The 21,045-nt window shown below is 42.5% G+C and overlaps 1 protein-coding gene across 4 annotated transcripts in view; it reads left to right on the top strand.

Annotated features, from left to right (window-relative positions):
• Positions 1–484: 484 nt before the first annotated feature.
• The window catches only part of MITF (melanocyte inducing transcription factor), a 228,029-nt gene continuing 207,468 nt past the window's right edge, over positions 485–21,045 (top strand). For 2 of the 4 annotated variants that reach the window (XM_008963956.4, XM_063602817.1), the window contains exon 1: positions 485–796. In XM_008963956.4, the coding sequence (XP_008962204.1) occupies positions 693–796 (104 nt within the window). In that variant the 5' untranslated portion in view covers positions 485–692. The remainder of the gene's footprint in view (positions 797–21,045) is intronic. The other 2 variants (XM_003811576.5, XM_063602816.1) reach the window with 2 other exon arrangements.

Consider the following 21,045-nt stretch of genomic DNA (forward strand, 5'->3'; position numbering starts at 1 on the left):
AATTTCTCCAATAACGTTTTCATTACAGAGCGAGGGAAAGTTCTTCCTCGTTGTTCCAATCCGAGGACAAGCTGATATGTCGCAGCAGCCCAGGGAAGCATGCGAGCTGATAGGAAGTCCTTTTATTTTAAGACAGGCTCGAATGCTAAAACTTTCTTGTGCCAAAACCCTTGACTATTTTATTTTTAAAATAAGCACTTGGCGTGCCCTCGCAGATGTCTGAGCTGAGAGGTCGGGGAGATGGTAGAAGAGCAGTCAGTGTCCGTTCTTGTTCATATTAAGTAGCCAAGTCTGTACCCTTGAAGCAAGTGGGGAGAGAGGAGGGAGAGGAGCTGCTGACATTGACAATGAATCCAAACAGGAGTTGCACTAGCGGTGTCCACCACGTTGCCTCTCCCCCGCCTGGCCTTCTGGGAGCTGTAGTTTTCGTGGGAGCGGCTCCCCAGGCGAGCTGGGAATGCCCCGCCCGGGCCGAACTACAGATCCCAGGCGGCGCTCGGCCGCCGGCCCCTCCCGCCCGGGTGCGAGTGTAAACTCCCCGCGCTGGGGCGGGCGGCCGCGAGCCGGCGAGCGGGCAGAGCTCGGCACTGCGCCGGGGCGCACGGCTCGGGGGACCCAGGCCCAGCTACCTTCCCTCCGCCCCCGGGCTCTGTTCTCACTTTCCAGCAGTGGAAGGACGGGAAGCGGGAGCCATGCAGTCCGAATCGGGGATTGTGCCGGATTTCGAAGTCGGGGAGGAGTTTCATGAAGAGCCCAAAACCTATTACGAACTCAAAAGTCAACCGCTGAAGAGCAGGTGAGTGGTGACAGCTGGACAGAGGCGCAGCGGGAGGCTGGGGGGCACTGCGTCTGCCACTCTGGGGCGAGGAGAGCGGGTCGCGGGAGCTCTGGGACAAGGACCCAGTGCCCTTGCCCCGGGGCAGAGGGCGAACTGCCCCCCGCAGTTGGGGGCCGCGCCTGCCCGGCCCAAGTGCGCCTTTAGGAAGCTCGGATGGAGCGCACTTCGCGGGGGCGCGGCGGGTCGCCGGGGACGAAGCGTCCAGGAGCGGGGACCCTCGGCCGGGGATGCCAGCTGCTGAGACTGAGTGGGGGCTGGGGAGCGACCTGGCGCGATGTGGGGGAGGAGGAGCGCCGGGCCGGGACGCTGTCCTGGTGGGATGGGGGAGAAAGAGTTCTAGTGAACCCCCTTTCTGAAGATCCCAGCGGGTTGAGGGCTCGGAGAGGGAGAGCTTTGGGTGGACTGAGATGCGACATTGGAGGGAAGCAATTAGTTCGCTTGGAGTCACCTCTTGGGAGTCCGGTCTCTGTGGGGAAACTAGCCCCTGGGCTCCTGCAGGTGAGGTTTCTCTGGGCTCCGCCTCTCACCTCCAGACCGCTGCTAGCGGGCGCGGGAGGGGCCAGGGCAGCGGTGGGCGTGTCCCCTAGTCCAAGTTAAACTCTCTGGAAATAGAGTCCCATTCAAATCCAGGCCTTACCTGCAGAGGGGAAATGAGCCTTGGTCTTGGGGGTTACTGGGAGTGTACCCCGCTTGGCAGAGACACGTGTTTAATTCGCTGGGGACTTCAGAAACTTTTTAGACGAGGAGTGAAGACATCCACTGCTCTGATGCCCCATCCCCTCTAGTGCCCACTTCCCTTGAGCCACCCTTTTTGCTGCCTCCATTCCCACTTGTCTGTCGAAATGGATTGGGTGTCTTCCGTTCTCTCTGTCCGGCAGCCACTCTGGACGCCTCGTACTTCTCGTTTACAATGTTTCCTAAAAGGGACATGGTCAATGGAGGCTGGAATAGCTGAGAAGGGTTTATTTCCACCCCTCTAAGCTGTGAGCTAGGATAAGGCTATCATTGGAAGCATCCAGCAGGGCTTCTGCACTCGGCTGTAACTTCCTGCCTTGCCCTTCGCTGTGGGTGGGGCCTGGGTGAATGGGCCTGGCTGGCAGAGTGGGAGAGGGTCTTGAAATGAGGGTGAGTGGAGAAGGGCAACTGAACGAGGAGCCAAGTGGTGTAATCTTGGCCTCTGGCGAGCACTGGGCTGGTTCTTTTTCTAGTGGAAAGTGCAGCCAGGTTTATTTCCTTCAGGGCTGTGGCAGGACTCTTTATCCCAGTTGAGGAAGAAAATCTGGGAACAGCGGTCCTACTGACTGCCATTGCTGAAGCCTCTTTGTAGATGCTTCACGGCAGATTGGAAGGAAACCGCCTAAGCAGTTGGACTTATAAAACCAGCCTTTAGTTGGTGTTTTTTCCTCATAATGGCTGTTTTGTGTGTGAGCATAGATTGTGTGTGTTGGGGGCTGGGGGTTTTGAGTAATATTGTGTGAAGGGTATTGTTGGTTATGCTCATCAGGGCTTTATCTGCATTCGGCTGAAGGGACCAGTGTTTTACTGGGCAGTCTCTGCTTTTGCTTCTATAAGCAAATGCTTACACGGCCAGAATGAGGGAATGAGTGTGTGTGTGGAATCCTGAAAGAAATAAATTAACCGGACTGTTTGGAACATTTCTGATGGTAGCTGATACATAACATTAAATCAGTTTGAGAGAGCGAGGAAAATACCATCTGGAAAAACCCAAATGAGTGCCGTGAAACTCATGTTGGACGATTTGGGCCTGTTCTTTTTCAGAGTCAGCAAAAAAGACTTGTAAGGGTGAACGTCCTCAGTAGCTAGCTAGCAGGCACGTGTAAGGGAAAATGTGGGTATGTGGGAAGAAATGGCTTCACACGTTAATGCTAGAAACAGGTGTGGGCCTGAACCAGCAGGGAAAGGAAGGCTAAATTAAAAAAGTTGTTGTAAAACTTGTATATGGAGCACACACATGCTCTTTGAAATAAACCAGTTAAATAAAATCTGTGAATAAATATATGGAGTTGGCAACATTTCTCTATACTGTTTTCCACAGTTGTCTAAGGTATTGTCGTCGACATCTGTTGTGTGACTTAAAAGGGCTGCACATTGTTCAGGGCCTTCTCTCTCATTGCTTTTTGTCTTATGTTTTTGCTGGGGCACCTCACTTCTTACAAGTCTTTGTCGGAAAAAGTTGAAATTGATATGTGAAGACTGCTGTAGCCGTTCTGCCTATCAACTGTCTTCTCTGGATTGTCCAGAGTTGTTAGAGTTGAAAATATGTCCAGAATCTGCCCGCTTCTTACCACCTCCTCTGCTACCACTTTGGTCCAAGCCACCATCAGCCCTTGCCTGGATTATTGCAGTAGTCTTTTAAAGTGCAATACCCACATTTAGTGAATTTTCAGTATAGTAGCCACAATGTTCCTGTTAAAACTGGTTCTCAGTTGGAGGTGATTTTGCCCCCTGGGGTCATTTGACAATGTCTGGAGACATTTGTGATTGTTACAGTGGAAGGGATCATTACCCATATCTAGTAGGTGGAGGCCAGAGATGCTGCTAAACATCTTACAGTGCACAGGACAGCCCCCACAACAAAGGATTATCTGGTCCCAAATTGTTAGTAGTGCTGAGGTCAAGCAACTCTGTGTTAAACCTCAAGTCAGATCCTGTCATTCTCTGCCCAGAACCTGCCCATGGCTCCTAATTTCTCCCAGTAAAATTCAAGGTTCTTAAGATGTCAGCTCTGACCTTATCTCTTGTTGCCTGCCTCCTACCTCCCTCTGCTACAGCCAGGCTGGTCTCCTCACTGTTTTTGGAATACCCCAGGCCCTTCCACCACTGGGCATTTTTATATTGCACTTGCCTTGATCATCCTTTGCCCAGACAGACCCAGTGCTCACTCCCCCACCAACCAGTATGTGCCTGCCTCCAGGAGTCTTAAGAACATTAAGTGTGACGTTGACTGTGGGAAAGTATTAGCATGGTGCCTGGCACGTAGTAAGTGCTCAGGAAATGTTAGCAGATGTTGTTCTTGTTATTTTCTTTACAGTTCATTCTTTAAACATCATTCCCATCACACTGATAGTGTGGCCCTTTTTTGACCACAGTATTTGCAATTGCTATTCCTCCAAATTCTCTGTCTTCTTTGTGCAGCTATATATTTTTTCCCCATAGGGCTTATATTATAATCTACTGTATAATTTTCCAGTATGTTATGTTTATTACGTGTTTCTCCATGCTAGACTGCAAACTCCAAGGGAACAGGGTTTTCTGTTTGTTTCTTGCTCACTATTGTGTCCCCAGAGCCTAGAACAAAGTTTCTCAACCTCAGTGCTATTGATATTTTGGGCCAGATAATTCCTTGTTGTGGAGGGTCCTATGCATTGTAGGATGTCCAGCAGCATCCCTGGCCTCTATCTATTAGAGGCCAGTACTCCTGCCTCTATCAATTATGGCAACCAAAAACATCTCTGAACATTGTCAGACATCCCGTGGTAGGCAAAGTACCCTCATTTCAGAACCACTGGCTTAGAACAATGCGTGACACAATAAATATTTGTTTGAGTATGTGTTGCTTTCTTCCTTAATACCATAACCCACTCAAGGTATGGTATTTGGTTTTTTGTTTTTGCAATGAGTATTGTGTTTCCTTTAAAATAGATACCTACTAGGCTTTCTCCAAAGAGGAATTCATATATTGTTCATTGGGGCTAACCTCAGATATTCAAGTCTTTCATGAGGAAGGACATATTTCATTTCTAACCCAGACATCCTTGCCTTTAGGAATCTGAAGTTGCTGGATTTAGATTATGTGAATCTCATTTTGGTCATATTGGTGGTTAGGGCTGTGTATAGGAAGACACATGCTGTGGGAAAAGGTTCCAATGAATTGTTTGCACACTGTTTCCTCCAACAAGGTTTTAGAAACCTTGTGTTCTCCTGGGAATGAGTTCTGCATGTTGGGTGGCAGAGGAAAAGCGCTGAATATCTAGAGTGAGCCCAGAATTCACATAGGCATAGTCATGGCAGGGAAACAAATGTGAAACTGTTGAATGAGCTCCTAGGAGCAGAGGAAGTCTCTACAGGTCTTTTGTACCCAAAAACATTTTAAAACGTAGGAGCATCTTTCAGGCTCATAGTCCTTTTGTTTGGTTTACTCAGTCCACATGGCTTTGTAGTTGTTAATGTCCTTTTCCTGGACAGACTTCACAGTTGGCTTAGTTTAATTCCAATTTCTTCTTAAATCTTTAGTACTATTTAGACAGCTGTTATTACATTTTCTGCAAATTAGAAATGGGAATGAAAGTGAGTATTAGCTTTATCATGGCAGGACAGGATACAGCAGTGATCCCCAAATGCTGATTCACAAAGGTGTGAACTTTTAAAGGTTTGGGTGAAATGAGAAAGACAAAGACTGTTGCGTCACACGCATACCTACATATATTTGGGTGTAAGGCCCCTGCCATTTCTTGGAGTTATGCTGAGATGTTTTTCTCCTGTCTTCATATTAAAAAATGCCCTTTCTTTGATGACATAATAATCCATTCTTGGCAAAACAAAACTGTCAATCATTTTTTGATTTCTGAAAGTTTTCTTGATTTTTTTTTTGGTCTGTCTAATCTGCAGGGAACCACTAGCATAGAGATGAAGAGCCTTGTTCTGCCATCGATGTCTGTCCCTAACTAACTGGGTGACCTTGGGCAGGCTGGGTGACGTCTAATTTCAGTTTCCTCATCTGGCAAATAGGGGCCTGCCTCCAGTAGTCTCAAGAATATAAGTGTTACATTGACTGTGGGAAAAGTATTAGCATGGCACCTGACACACAGTGAGTGCTCAGTGCTGACACATAGTAAATGCTCAGTAAATGTTAGCAGATGTTCTTGTTGCTATTTTCTTTATTACCTAGCAGTGAACCTGGCATTTTGGAAGGTGTTTTGCATTTGCTTGACTGTGGTTGTCTTCTCTAAGGCAAGTGTTGTTATGCAACACAGTTCTTTGAATGTTAGTAAATTCCTTTTTGCTTTTCTTCTAATGAAGTGTTCAGATAAATATTTTACACTTTGTATTTTTCATTTAATCATAACAATTCTTTTATGCTAGTTAAAAAAACTAACAATTTTGACATTAGTGTATCCATAAGAATTCGTGTTCAACACATATTTATTGAGTCCTAGTATGTGCACATTAATACTAATAATGATGGGTCACATTTATTGAGTATGTACTATGTGTGAGCCCCATTCTAAGTGTTTTTACGTGTGTAAAACCTGTTTAATCTTTGTGAAATCTGCATGAGGTGATCATAATAAAAAAAAACAATAATGATATTAATTATAATTTTAAAAACAGTTAAGACTTATCTAGTGCTTCCTATGTGCTAGGCACTATTATGAACATTAACTCTATATTAATGCTGTCAATTCAACCTTGGGTGTATGTAATAGTTTATTATTCTCATTCTACAGAGAGGGAAACTCAGGTATGCCAAGTTGGTGGGGCCTGGATTTAAACTGATGCTTCTGTAGCTACATGCTCTTGTCCTCTAGTCTGTACTATGCCTGGTTGATTGTGCAAAATTCAAAGATACATCATACTGTGCCCTCCCTGTGTGGTGAGGGAAAGAGAACTCATGGATCCAGCTAATTATACAAGGCAGAGTGTGGTCCCTGTGGCAGGGTGGGCATCAGCAGTTGGGGGCATTTAATAGAGGAAGGGGAACTGGGGAGGCAGTTTTGTGGACAAATAGGGGTGTTTGAGTTTGGCCTTAAAGGTGAAACAATAGTCAAATGTGTTTCTCTACACTAAGTAAAATGTTAGACATCTTGGAGGGCATGGTCCTAAAGTAGACATTTAGGGTTTCCGTTTGCCTTTTAAACTTCTAGCCTTTCTTTAAGCTCTTCCTTGTGGTCTCCAGGCACCTGATGATACCTCATGGTGACAGAGAGGCTGCATGCATGTGGACAGGTTTAGAGGGAGCCCTGCTTAAGTGCTGTCTGTGGTCACTGCTTTGCAACTTAACCACTACATCTGTGTTCAAGAAACTTAACTTCTTGGAGTCTCAATTTCTTTAAGCTGTAAAATGAGATCAATAGAACCCACCCCCTTAGGGTTGGTAGAACTTTTAAAACTAAGCAAAAATGTATAAATGTGTTTAGCATAGCACCTAGCACTGTTAGTAAATGAAATTAATTCCTCCTTTTCTAGTAGAATTTTACTATGATAGCAGTTTTTACCCTTCTCTTAAGAATAACTAAAACATGTATAGAATCATGCATCCAAAACAAAATAGACAAGATTGAGGTGCCTCAACCTGCAGATGTTCAAATCGTACTATGCAGATTCGTTTTGTGGTATGATTAGATGGAACACTTGATTAAAGTGGGATTCTCAGTCTTGGTTTTGTTTGTTATTGGAGATTTCCTTTTCCCGATTACTACTATTTACAGATTTTACTTAAGTTGACGTATGTTTAATTCCCTTTGAGTTCTGCAGTGCAGTTTGCACAGGCTGATGTTTATATCTGCTCCAGTTGTGCAAGAAGTGGAAAATATCCTTTTTTTAGAACAGATCACATGTGCTTACTGTCAGGAATAGGACCTCAGTGTAAAAAAATGTATCTTGGGACAAATCAAAGTTACTAAATTTCCCTCTCCAACTGCTTTGTTTCAGGATTGGCAGTATTAGGATAAATAATAGGAAAAAAAAATACTTGGCTATTTTTTTTGTCATCTTTCAAGGACAATAAGTGAGAGTTTCATTTGTTTTTTGTGTGTGTATGTTTGTGTGTGTGAGGTATAAAATGTACTTTGCTGAGGGTTTGTCTAATCGGAATAAATTATAAAAATATGTTTGACTGCACTCCAAGTATGCATTATTTGGAGAAAATAATCATGAAGACAGGTCAAAGATATTAAATGCAGCCACCACAAGCTTTTGATATTATAAAGGCAAATTTGCAGTTTATAAGAAGGTTTTTGTGAGTCTAGTGAACATTGTGTACTCCGAGGATAGGAATTATACCAAGGGATAAGTCTGCATCTTTATAGAGACAAACGAGGTCGAGAAGACCCACAGGGAGGTCTGGGATCTCTGTTGAAATTTCTGCACCTCCCGTTCTATTGCAAATGATCTTGGGAGGAGGACCAGGTTTGGCTTCTCAATGGTAAGCTTATTTCTCTGGCCCATTTCTACAATGTGGCTTTCTTATTTCTTCGCTTCATCTTTCCCTCCTGTGGCTTTGGATGCATGCTGTGAAGAGTAGAGAAGTAGACCTTTGGAGTGTTCACCTGAGACCCCTGTCCTGGGATTCAGAGTGATGAAGCTTCTATCTTTAATGGCTGACCTTTCTGGGGACTTCTCAAGGACTGGGTGCTGAGTGTCAGTCTCTGTGCTGGCCATAGGGAGTCCAGTGGAGAAGCAGATGGGTTCCTGCCAGCATGGTGCATACATCTTGGAGGTGGTGCACAATTAACAATGGACCAAATACATGAGCAAGATGAGTTTTACTAACTGCTATGGAAATTAAATGGAGCATTATTGGTAGAATGGGCCTATGAAAGAAGGGGGCTTTTTATTAGGTTGTATGATCAGGAATGACCTGTTGGAAGAAGTGATTTTGAGGCAAGACTGAATATCTGACATAAAGGCACAAATCCAGACACTACCACTCACTGGCTCTGTGACTTTGGTCAAGTTATCCAACCTTTCTGAACTCTAATTCTCTCTTCTGTAAAATGGGACAGTTGCCATCTTGCAAGGCTTCTGTGAAGATAAAAGGTAATGTATGTAAAGCAGCTAATATTAGGCTTGAGGCTTAGTAGGTGTTCAGGGTTACCCATAGGACTGAAGTTAACATATGAATAGTGGAAAAAGAAACACAGACATTAATCTTTGTTATAAGTGTTTATAACTCAGTCTTAAATGTTTTCCTAATGTTGAGTGAGTCAGAGATTCATGCTTGTCTTTATAAACCTAACCCTGGACTAAAAGAGGAGATGGGTCTTGTTATTTTTGTTATCCTTTCTTTCCTCTAGGATCATCCTACTTGATGTCATCCCTTGTTCTCCTGACTGTTGTTGTCCTGACATAATTAATGTCTGACCATAGTTTTTGGGGCTGGATTTTTAATTACTTTTTTGGTGTTAAGGAAAGGCCTAAGTAATTGAGGATTAAAAAGGAAAGCCTGAGATGATTTCACAAAACATACACGCCCACCACGAACAAATAACCAGTGTAGAACTCCTGACTCCTAGTCCTGTGTTTTGGTCCTGAGATCATGCTTCCTGTCCACTCTGTTGTGAAAATGTCAGTGTTGGTGCAGAAACAAAAAAGAAGAAGCTCTCCTCCCACATACCACCTCCAGTGTTCACCAACTTTGACATCCACAGGAAGTGGCATGCATTTAATTTGACATCTTTAAAAAATCTTCAAAGCATTTGGATTTTAGTAGCTGTGTTCTTTGATTCAAGTACCCACAGAGTGATAATGTTCTTTCTTTCTTTTTCTTTTGAGATGGAGACTTACTCTTTTGCCCAGGCTGGAGTGCAGTGGCATGATCTTGGCTCACTGCAACCTCCGTGCCCAGGTTCAAGCAGTAGTCCTGCCTCAGCCTCCCAAGTAGCTGGAATTACAGATGTGTTCCACCATGCTTGACTAATTTTTTGTATTTTTAGTAGAGGTGGGGTTTCGCCATGAGTTGGCTAGGCTGGTCTCGAACCCTTGACCTCATGTGATCCACCTGCCTTGGCCTCCCAAAGTGCTAGGATTACAGGCATGAGCCACCATGCCCGGCCAGAGTGATAACTTTCAAAACGAAAAATACTGGGTTGTGTGACAGCAAATATTTTAAGTCTAAGTGCATGCCCTATAGAGGGCACTGGTAGAATCCTGTCATATAAGAAATTGTGCCTCATTGAGCAATTTCAGGAAGGCATCTGTGGTCTTCACCCTCCCCACCCTTGCCTCTTCTCCAAAGTGGGGTAACTTGCTGAATCATTCACACACATTCATCAGTTTTCCCATGTGATTAAGGGCATCATTGGAAAAGTGGTTGTCCCCACTGTTGGGAGAAAGCATAGCTTGTATTTGTAGAATAGGTTTCCTTCTGGGAAGGTTGACTTGCCTCAGTGGAAAGAAGACTTGGGGCAGAGAGGTTTCACTTAGCCTGGTGGCTGTGGTTATATATGAAATTACGAAATGACAGACAGGAATGCTATATTTACTTTGGTACCTTTACTATAAAATATTCCTAAATACTAACTGATTCTAGGAAGCATGTTTTTCAAAAACATACATTTTATTTTTACAGCTGGAGATTTGAAATTTGGTGAAAGGAAATGCTCATGGAAATCCTAAAGATGATTTCCTTGTTTAACTCAGGACCTAGCTCAATCCTGGTGAAGGCTACTAGAGAACCTCACTGAGATGTAGCCACACTGTACCTCTTGCCTGCAGTGTGTCCTAAATTCGTAGAGATGGTGCCCTAAAACTGAGTTCATGAACCAACACACAGATATGTCATTGGTCAAATTGTAACATTCCCTTCCATCAAAAGGACTAGGTATATATTTGTCATTGTTTTGTTTTGTTTTTAGCATTTGAATTTTTTCAGCAAAAGGTGGAAAGGTATTATTTCAGTGTTAGTTTTGCTCTGCTGTATTGGTGAGCCTGCATAGTTGCACCATCTAAATTTAGGATGCTGGCACCTCAGCCAATAAGAACTCTTTGTAACTAATTTATAATGCTTTTGGCAGAGAGTGCCTAGAATAAACATTAAAATAGTGTTGGCCAGTTAAGGTCATTTACTTTCAAGGGAAGAGGGTGACCCCAAATATGCATTCTTGAAAATTCTATTTATTTAGTTTTAAAGGAAGAGTTTACAATAGCTTATGTGAAGCAATACCTAAAAATATAAGCAACTGGCATGATTCCTGGTCACATTCCAAATAAAGGTTTGTCCATTTGCTGCAAAGAAGTATGCTTGGAGGATAACTTGTAAGAGGTCGGCCACTGGCTTATGGTATATTAAACAACCAGCGTGTAGACTTTTTGGAACTGCATCTTGTATCATCTCAGTGTGGTAATTTTTCCACTGGTCTTTGGGTAGGTACACACTAATAATATTTTTTATCTAGGCAAATGCGAGATGAGTAAATGCTAAATGATAGGATTTTGGAAGGTAATTCTAACAATACTGATTATATTTGGAAGCTTTAAATTGTTGATTCAGCAGTGAATGAGAGAGTTTGATGGTGCTTGCTTGGTCATAATATCAAAATCACTAAAGTGCGTGATGTAACGGCGGGGAGCTGAATGGCAAGGACAATTAATTGGGGTTTGTTTTTGGGAGTCAATGATACCACATGTCAATCTGCTGTCCTTAGGGAGTCTCTCCCTAGTGTTACCCCTCTTTCTTACTTTTGGGTTCATATACCTGATATCTTTCTAAAAAAGTCAATTTCATGGCTCCAGGAGTGGAGAATCTGATACAGGCCTGGCTACGTGTCCTTATCACAGGGATTGGTTTCACGGGGGTGCACATTGTTCAAAGTGAATCCCAGGATTTTCTTGGGTGCTACCACAACAGTAATATAGATCTGATAACAAACTTTCTAGAGGAAACTATAGAGCTTTCCTTTTTTTTTTTTTTCCTTTTTTAAAAACCAGTGAGTAATTATTATCAATGATTATCTCTGGCCTGACAATACAAGTGACACTCCTTTTTTTTTTTTTTTTTTAACTAAATGTATTCTGATCTGGGGAATTTTTCATTCTAAAATAGCAATACAAGAGTATTTAATATGGAGACATGAGATTTGTGGTAAAATCATTAGGGCAGTGGTTCTTAAACTCGAGTGTGCATCAGCATTCCCTGTAGGGCTTGTTGAAACAGATTGCAGGGACACACTCCCACAGTTTCTGTTTGGTAGGTCTGGAGTAGGGTCTGAGAATTTGCATTTCTGACATGTTTCTAAGTGATGCTGATACTATTGGTTGAATCACACTTTGAAAAAATCATGGCACTAAGGTGGTGGTGATGGTGTTGGGAGTGGGGGTGATTTGCTCAATGAACTTGTGATAGAAAGCATTGCATAGAGATGGGATATAAATAATATATAAGCTTGGGTGACAGAATACCCATATTTGCCGTGTTTAATCAGAAAATGAATTTATTGGTTAAATAACAGAAGAGTCTAAAGATGGGGCTAACCAGGCCTTCCATGGATAGGATTCTTGGTTGTATAATGTGATCTCTGAGTGACTTAGAGTTAACCTAGCTTTACTACCATAAGGAGCCCTGGCCCAAATCTCAAAAAGGGGTTGTATTTTAATCTACACTCTAAAAGTGTGAAACTTGAAGCATACTGCAGTCACTTGACTGAAAGATTTGGTTGAGAAACAGGGTGATGGTGGTTTTGGGCATGTCCACATGACCAAATTGTTTTTCACAAAACTTCTGCTGAATAAAATTTGAAATACTAATACTACTGTCAGCCTGTTTTCCTGTCTTAATGAATTCCAGACAGTTTGTAGAGTGTGGGAGCTTCCAAAACAGAGAGGTGGAATGGATGTGACCAGCCAGCATCTGTTTTGTCACAAATGAGGATGTCCTGACATAATGGAATCGTTCCCCTTGTTCTGAATCTCACCAAGCTGTTCACTTCTCTGATCATGAAGTACAGACTGTGAGAGGGAAGGGCAAGGCCAATGTCATGTAACACAAGCCAAAAGAAAATTTCTGGATTCCTTATTTACCAGGAAATTCAGCCTACCCCTGTGTTTCATCCACTTAGACCCAAGCATTTTGATTTTTTTTTTTTTTTTTTGGCATGTTGACATTCTTTAGAGAAAAAGCGCTGATCTGTTCTTGTTGTAAACTGGTTAAGACTTCTAACCAGTCTAATAAGTCTAAATTTCAGAGTAAGACAGATTTGAACTTAAATTCCAATTTGGCCACTTACTGGCTATATATATGTCTTTGGGCAAGTTATTCTTGTGGCCTCTGTTTCAGCAGAGGCTGATATGGTTTGGATCTGTGTCTCTACCATATCTCATGTCAAATTGTAATCCCCAGTGTTCCAGGTGGGGCCTGGTGGGAGGTGATTGGGTCATGGAGGCAGTTTCTCATGAATGGTTTAGCACCATCCCCTTGGTCCTGTTCTCATAATAGTGAGTGAGTCCTCATGAGATCTGGTCATTTAAAAGTGTGTAGCACCTCCCCTGTCATTCTCTCTTGCTGCTGCTCCCACCACGTGAGATGCCTCACTCCCCTCTTGCCTTCTGCCATGATTGCAGGTTTCCTGAGGCCTCCCCTGAAGCTGAGCAGATGCCAGCATCATGCTTTCTGTGGAACCGTGAAGCACCGTGATTTAATCAGCCCATGGAACCATGAGTGAATTAAACCTCTTTTCTTTATAAGTTACCCAGCCTCCGGTATTTCTTTATAGCAATGTGGACTAATACAGAAAATGGGTGCCAAGAAATGGGGCATTGCTATAAAGATACCTGAAAATGTGGAAGCAACTTTGGAATTGGGTAACAGGCAGAGGTTGGAAGAATTTGGGGGACTCAGAAGAAGATAGGAAGATGATGGAAAGTTTGGAATTTCCTAGAGACTGATTAAATGGTTGTGAACAAAATGCTGGTAATGATATGGACAGTGAAGTCCAGGCTGAGGAGGTCTCAGATGGAAATGAGGAACTCACTGGGAACTGGAATAAAGGTCACTTTTGTTATGTGTTAGCAAAGAGGTTGGCTGCATTGTGTCCCTGCCATAGGGATCTGTGGAACTTTTAACTTGAGAGTGATGATTTAGGGTAAGTGGCAGAAGAAATTTCTAAGCAGCAAAGTATTCAAGATGTAGCCTGGCTGCTCCTAACAACCTATGTTTACATGTGTCAGCAAAGTGTTCAAGATGTAGCCTGGCTGCTCCTAACAACCTATGTTTACATGTGTGAGCAAAGAAATTACCTAAAGTTGAACTTATATTTAAAGGGGAAGCAGAGTAAAAAAGTTTGGAAAATTTGCAGCCCAGCCATGTAGTAGAAAAGAAAAGCACAATCCCCTTGGTCCTGTTCTCATAATAGTGAGTGAGTCCTCATGAGATCTGGTCATTTAAAAGTGTGTAGGACCTCCCCTGTCATTCTCTCTTGCTGCTGCTCCCACCACGTGAGATGCCTCACTCCCCTTTTGCCTTCTGCCATGATTGCAGGTTTCCTGAGGCCTCCCCTGAAGCCTTCCCATTTTCTGGGGAGTAATTCAAGCAGGCTACAGAAATTTGCTTAAGTAAAAAGGGGCCAAGTGCTAACATCCAACACAACAGGGAGAAGGCCTCAAAAGCATTTCAGAGAACTTTGCAGCAGACCCTCCCATCATGGGCCCAGAAGCCTAGGGGGACTGAGTCGTTTCCTGGGCCAGGCACAGGGCTCTGCTGCTCTGCATAGCCTTGGGACACTGCTCTCCACATCCTAGTTGCTCTAGATCCAGCTATGGCTCATAGAGGCCCAGGTTACACTCAGGCCACTGCTTCAGAGGGTGCAAGCTGTAAGCCTTGGTGGCTTCCATGTGGTGTTAAGCCTGTAAGTGCACAGAGTGCAAGAGCTGGGGCTTGGGAGCCTCCAACTAGATTTCAGAGGATGTATGGAAAAACTTGGATGTCCAGGCAGAAGCCTGCTGCAGGGGCAGAGCCCTCATAAAGAAACTCTACTAGGGCAATGCAAAGGGGAAATGTGGGGTTGGAGCCCCTACACAGAGTCCCCACTGGGGCATTACCTAGTGGAGCTGTGAGAAGAGCACCACCATCCTCCAGACCCCAGAATGGTAGATCTACTGGCAACTTGCACTCTCAGCCTGGAAAAGCCACAGGCAGTCAATGCCAGCCCTTGAGAGCAGCTGCAGGGGCTGAACCCTGCAAAGCCACAGGGGTGGAACTGCCCAAGGCCTTGGGATTGCACTTCTTGCACTAGTGAGCCCTGGATGTGAGACATAGAGTCAAAGGAGATTATTTTGGAGCTTTAAGACTTAATGACTGCCCTGCTGGCTTTTGGACTTGCATGGAGCCTATAGCCCCTTTCTTTTGGCCAATTTCTTCCTTTTTGAACAGGAAAATTTACCCAATTCCTATACCCCCATTGTATCTTGGAAGTAACTAACTTGTTTTTTAATTTATAGGCTCATAGGCAGAAGGGACTAGCCTTATCTCAGATGAGACTTTGGACTTTTGAGTTAATGCTGGAATAAGTTAAGAATTTGGGGACTGTTGGGAAGCCATGATTGTATTTTACAATGTGAAATGTAAAATTGTAAAATGTAAAATGAAAATTGTATTTTACAATGTGAAAGAAGGAAGAAGGATATGTGATTTGGGGGACCAGGGGTAGAATGATATGGTTTGAATCTGTGTCCCCACCAAATCTCATGTCAAATTGTAACCCCCAATGTTGCAGGTGAGGCCTGATGGGAGGTGATTGGATCATGGAAGTGGTTTCTCATGAATGGTTTAGCAACACCCCCTTAGTGCTGTTCTTGTGATAGTGAGTGAGTTCTCATGAGTGCGGCACCACCCCTGTTAGTCTCTCTCTCTCCTTTTTTTTTTTTTTTTTGAGACAGAATCTCACTCTGTCACCCAGGCTGGAGTGCAGTGTCATGATCTAGGCTTACTGCAACCTCCACCTCCTGGGTTCAAGTGATTCTCCTGCCTCAGACTACCGAGTAGCTGGGATTACAGGTGCATACCAACACGCCATGTTGGCCAGGCTGGTCTCGAAATCTGTCCCCCTTGGCCGGCCAAAGTATTGGGATTACAGGTGTGAGCCACTGTGCCTGGCCCCCTGTCACTCTCTCTTGCTCCTGCTTCCACCATGTGAGATGGCTCACTCCCACTTTGCCTTCTGCCATGATTGTAACTTTCCTGAGGCCAACCCAGAAGCTGAACAGATGTCAGCATCATGCTTCCTGTACAGCCTGCAGAACAGTGAACGAATTACAACTCTCTTTTTTTTTTTAAAATAAATTACCCAGTCTCAGGTATTTTTTTTTGTAGCAGTGTGAGAATGGACTAATACAGAGGCTAAAAGAGGACAGTGCATAATAATATGATCTAAGTGATAGGGTAATTGTACAGATTAAAAGAAATACATGGGTAGAGTGCTCAGCCCAAAGCCTGGCTTTTAGTTCCCTCGTTCTGATTACCTCTGTATTCACAGCATCAACAAGGTTTTTGACTTGAATTTCTAGTTTTAGACACCTTAATAAAGAAAAAACGACTCAAAGGCAATCAGTGTGGGGGTTGGGGGGAGAGGATCCATAGAACAGTGGGGAGGAGGAGGGTAAGGGAGGGAGGAGGGTAAATAGTCTTTAAGTTAGGTAATCAGCATTAGGATTTTTGGGAGTTGATACAGGTCAAATAGTGGTGAAAGGTGGGATGCCTAACAGGAAGATATTTAAGGATGGCACATGCTATTTACAAGCATGGTGTTACTTTTGTTGCCAGAACAATTTTTGTCCTTATCAACATGTTTCCTTTCATCATAATTATAGACTATAGCTAAGTGGAGGAATAAATAATGAGATACACTAATTGGGGTTACACAATACCAAGGCTGTGTAGCACTGCTGTCTCAACACAGAAATCTCGAATTCCTAACTGTCATGTTTCAGCCTTGGCCATAGTGACTTCCTACCTTATCTTTTCCCACTTGACTTGGCAGCCTGTTTATATAGTTATCTTTATCCAATATAAGCCATAAGGCCCTATATTCTTGAGCCTCAAAATCTTTATATCTTTTACCCTTCTGGGTTTTTCTTTTCTTTTTTTTCTTTTTCTTTTTTTTTTTTTTTTTTGGTAATAGCAGTATATAGCCACTTTAGAGACTAGGATATAAGTTTTCAATGTTTTTTTCTTTCCCCGACACGAATATGATAGTTTGCTTTTCTTGATTGTCGCACAATTTCTCTCCTGAAAACTGTGGCTTAACTGGTCACTAGCAAGCATAAAGGGGAAAAAAAAGCAGAAAGGGGGGTTAGTCCAAATAGTATCCATCTTTCTCAGGGGAGAGATTTTGATTATATTACACATGTATGTGGATACCTTCATCAGTTACAGTTTAGTCATTGACTAACTTGGACAACTGGGTGCCTACCTCATTGAATAGTTGCGAATATTCAATAAGGTGATGAGATGCTACCTGTAGTAAGGGTGCAGTAGATACCAGCTGCTGCTGCTCACCTTACTGCTGCTCCTCCTCCTGTACTATGATTATTGCTCTCTGCCTACTGCTGTTTTGTGCTACTACTGGTGTCATTGCTACTAGAACTTAGAAGTTTGCGTAAGAATGGAAGAAATGGTTAATCACAGAAACATTTCTCTGTGCAGGTGGTATTGACTCTCTCATTGCCTTATCACTGTTGAGTAAATAAGCAACAGTTTGGTTCTCTATCGCTGAAAAAACTCTAACCACATAGTGAATTCTCAAATGCTTGGGGTATATGTGGCAAGTTTTTTTTTTTTTAACTTTAAGTTCTAGGATACATGTGCAGAATGTGCAGGTTTGTTACATAAGTATACATGTGCCATGGTGGTTTGCTGCACCTATCAACCCATCATCTAGGTTTTAAGCCCTACATGCATTAGGTATTTGTCCTAATGCTCTCCCTCCCCTTGCCCCACAACCCCCGACAGGCCCTGGTGTGTGATGTTCCCCTCCCTATGTCCATGTGTTCTCATTGTTCAACTCCCACTTATGAGTGAGAACATGCAGTGTTTGGTTTTCTGTTCCTGTGATAGTTTGCTGGGAATGATGGTTTCCAGCTTTATCCATGTCCCTGCAAAGGACATGAACTCATTTTTTTTAATGGCTGCATTGTATTCCATGGTGTATATGTGCTACATTTTCTTTATCCAATCTATCATTGATGGGCATTTGGGTTGGTTCCAAGTCTTCGCTATTGTAAATAGTGCTGCAATAAACATACATGTACATGTGTCTTTATAGTAGAATGATTTATAATCCTTTGGGTATATACCCAGTAATGGGATTGCTGGGTCAAATGGTATTTCTGGTTCTAGATCCTTGAGGAATTGCCACACTGTCATCCACAATGGTTGAACTAACTTGTACGCCTACCAACAGTGTAAAGCGTCCCTGTTTCTCCACAGCCTCACCAGCATCTCTTGTTTCCTGACTTTTTAATGATTGCTACTCTGACTGGTGTGAGATGGTATCTCATTGTGGTTTTGATTTGAATTTCTCTAATGACCAGTGATGATGATCTTTTTAAAATATGTTTGTTGGCCGCATAAATGTCTTCTTTTGAGAAGTGTCTGTTGATATCCTTTGCCCACTTTTTGGTGGGGTTGTTTTTTTTCCTGTAAATTTGTATAAGTTCCTTGTAGAATCTGGATATTAGACCTTTGTTAGATGGATAGATTGCAAAAATTTTCTCCCATTCTGTAGACTTTGTGGCAAGTTTTTAAACCTATATTAGCACTGGGTTGCAGCCCAGGAGTCTTCCAGACCACTTCCCCCAACTATCAGCTGTTGTGTGCATAGGAATGAGATTACCAAGTTTGAGTACCAATTAAAGGAATGCATATTCTATCAGAATCCATATATATATATTCATACAAACATATGTAGGATCCTCAAGGCAGTGTTTTTCAAAATATTTTCAGACTTTCTCCAGTATTCTTACTAACCAAAACTTGACTCTTGGTTAAACAGTTCCCATTCAGAGTTTTATAAGAAAAGAGGAAAAATGAAATTCTCCTCTTTCTGTGATTGAAACAAAAAGACAAACACACTGAAGAAACTGACATAGAAGTAGGTGCTTTAGAGTGAGTGCTTATGTGTTCAGAGAAGCTGTAAGCACAGGAGAGAAGACAGTTGAGGAGGTTTGGTCAGAAGTGGAATGGTGGGATGAGCTTCTGAACTCTGCATTTTAGTGACAGTACAGGACAAATCTGCTGTGTAGGCTGGTGTTGAGAGTTAGGACACCCTGAACTTGGGGAAGAGCCAGCTATCAGAGATGAAAAAAAACAGTTTGGGACATTTTCAGAATAGATATATTTCTTGAGTATCTAAATGGGTGGACGTTAAGAGATCCGACTTTTACTCTTGTTTTCCAGGAGTTATGGTTTGAGAATTATGTGTAGGATCTTCGGGCAAATTTTCATTGCCTTGTAGTATAAAAGGATGCTTAATAAATATTTGTTGAGCTGAGGATAATGGGGAGCAGGAAGGGTCAAACTTGAACCACTGTTGCCTGTGGAAAATGGGTAGCTGTTGAGTGATGGTGTGGATCCCAGATCAGACCATCAAAGGCCAGGGGAGGTCTTTCTGGGATAGGAAAAGAACCTGGAGTTACCCTAGGGCGTGTGTGTGTGTGTGTGTGTGTGTGTGTGTGTGTGTGTGTCTATATATATAATACTCTCTTCCACCACTCAGAAAGTATATATATATGAATATATATATATAAATATATCATATGTTATATGCACACACACACACACACACACTTTCCCACCACTCAGAAATATATTTCATTTTATTTACTTTTTTTTAAGACAGGGTCTCACTCCATCTCCCAGATTAGAGTGCAGGGATGCAATCATAACTTCCTATAGCCTCAAACTCCTGGGCTCAAGCAATTCCCCTGCCTCAGCCTCTCAGGTAGCTGGGACTACAGGTGTACACCACCATGCCTGGCTAATTAAATTTTTTTTTTCTAAGGTTGGGATCTTGCTTTGTTGCCCATGCTGGTCTTGAATTCTTGGCCTCAAGCAATCCTCCTGCCTCAGAGTCCCAAAGCACTGTGATTACAGATGTGAGCCTCTGTGCCCAGCCTGGAAATATATTTTAACTGGTGTTCACTGCAGATGGCCTTTAGCTATCACTTTTTTAAAAGGCTTTATTTTTAAAATAATGTATCTTTTAATAAATCAAAAGCTTCTTATGTATCAATAGCCCAATCCGGTAATACTTATTTTATTATTGGTTAGTTCCCATGGGAACAGGGAATTTGTTAGTTCACTGGACATCTCAAGGTTCCAGGATACAGAGTGTGTCCAATGATGTTTGTTGAATAAAGAATGACCTAGATGGCTGAAGTGTTTCTGGTGTGCTAGAAGGGGTCAGTAAATTTTGGAAACTTTGCTAAACCCTTTCAGGAAAATGTGTAAGAAATTATCTTACCTTTTCTTTTGTTAGCTATGAGCCCTTGCCATGTGTTTCTGAGCCTTAATATCTTTACCTATAAAATGGGGCTAATGGCATGTCCTTCTTGGGATAACTGTGAGGATTATAGAAGATAATATGTAAAATGACTGGCATATGTACATTCTCAATACAAAGTTAGTAGGGGTGATGATTGTTACTGCTATTGGTGCTAAAGATACAGACTGCTAAAAATACAGTCAATTCTCATTATTTTTGTTTTATAAAGCTGCTACAAATACCGAATTAGCAAATACTGAATGATTACTACTAGGGAAATACAGGATAAGTTCCTTAGAGCCTCTGGTCGCAACATTTAATCAATCTATCAATACATAACTTTGTTTTATGTGTGTTTCTGTGTAAAGACACATTATTTAATATATATTATTGATTCATTAACATTGAACTTGTGGCCAGCAGCACTATAACCTGACTGACTTAGGAACACTAGACAGCACTTTTGCACTAAACTTTGGTGCCATACTGAATAGAGGAGTCACCAACAAAAACACACAAAAGTGCAAAAAATGTGGCACTACATAGACTGTGAAAAGGACACTTTTTTACAATATGATGTGAGAGCTGAAATGAGAAGGCAGACCATTACCTTATTTAACCTCAATTGGTAACGTGCATGTTGGGGGACTCAAATTTCTTGCTGTTCTGTGCACGTGATTGACTGTAAAAACTCTGAGAATATTGATTTTGGGTTTACAAATCAGTTTTAGTGAGTAGGTGAATTTGAAAGTGGAGAATCCATGAATAATGAGGGTTGACTATATTAAAAACTGTTTTCTTGCATCTGTGTTTCTCTAGCAGTTCTTCCTCTGGACTAAAAAGCTTACCCACTGGGGAAAACATTTTAAAACACTATCTGCTCAGATGTTGTGGATTACAGAGGGAGCGACGTTAATAACGCTTTTCCAGGTACCTGATGTCTCTCTTTTTTTTTTTTTTTGAGACAAAGTCTCGCTCTGTCGTCCAGGCTGG

The sequence above is a fragment of the Pan paniscus genome, chromosome 2 (genome assembly GCF_029289425.2).
Source record: "Pan paniscus chromosome 2, NHGRI_mPanPan1-v2.0_pri, whole genome shotgun sequence".
Lineage (NCBI taxonomy): Eukaryota > Metazoa > Chordata > Mammalia > Primates > Hominidae > Pan > Pan paniscus.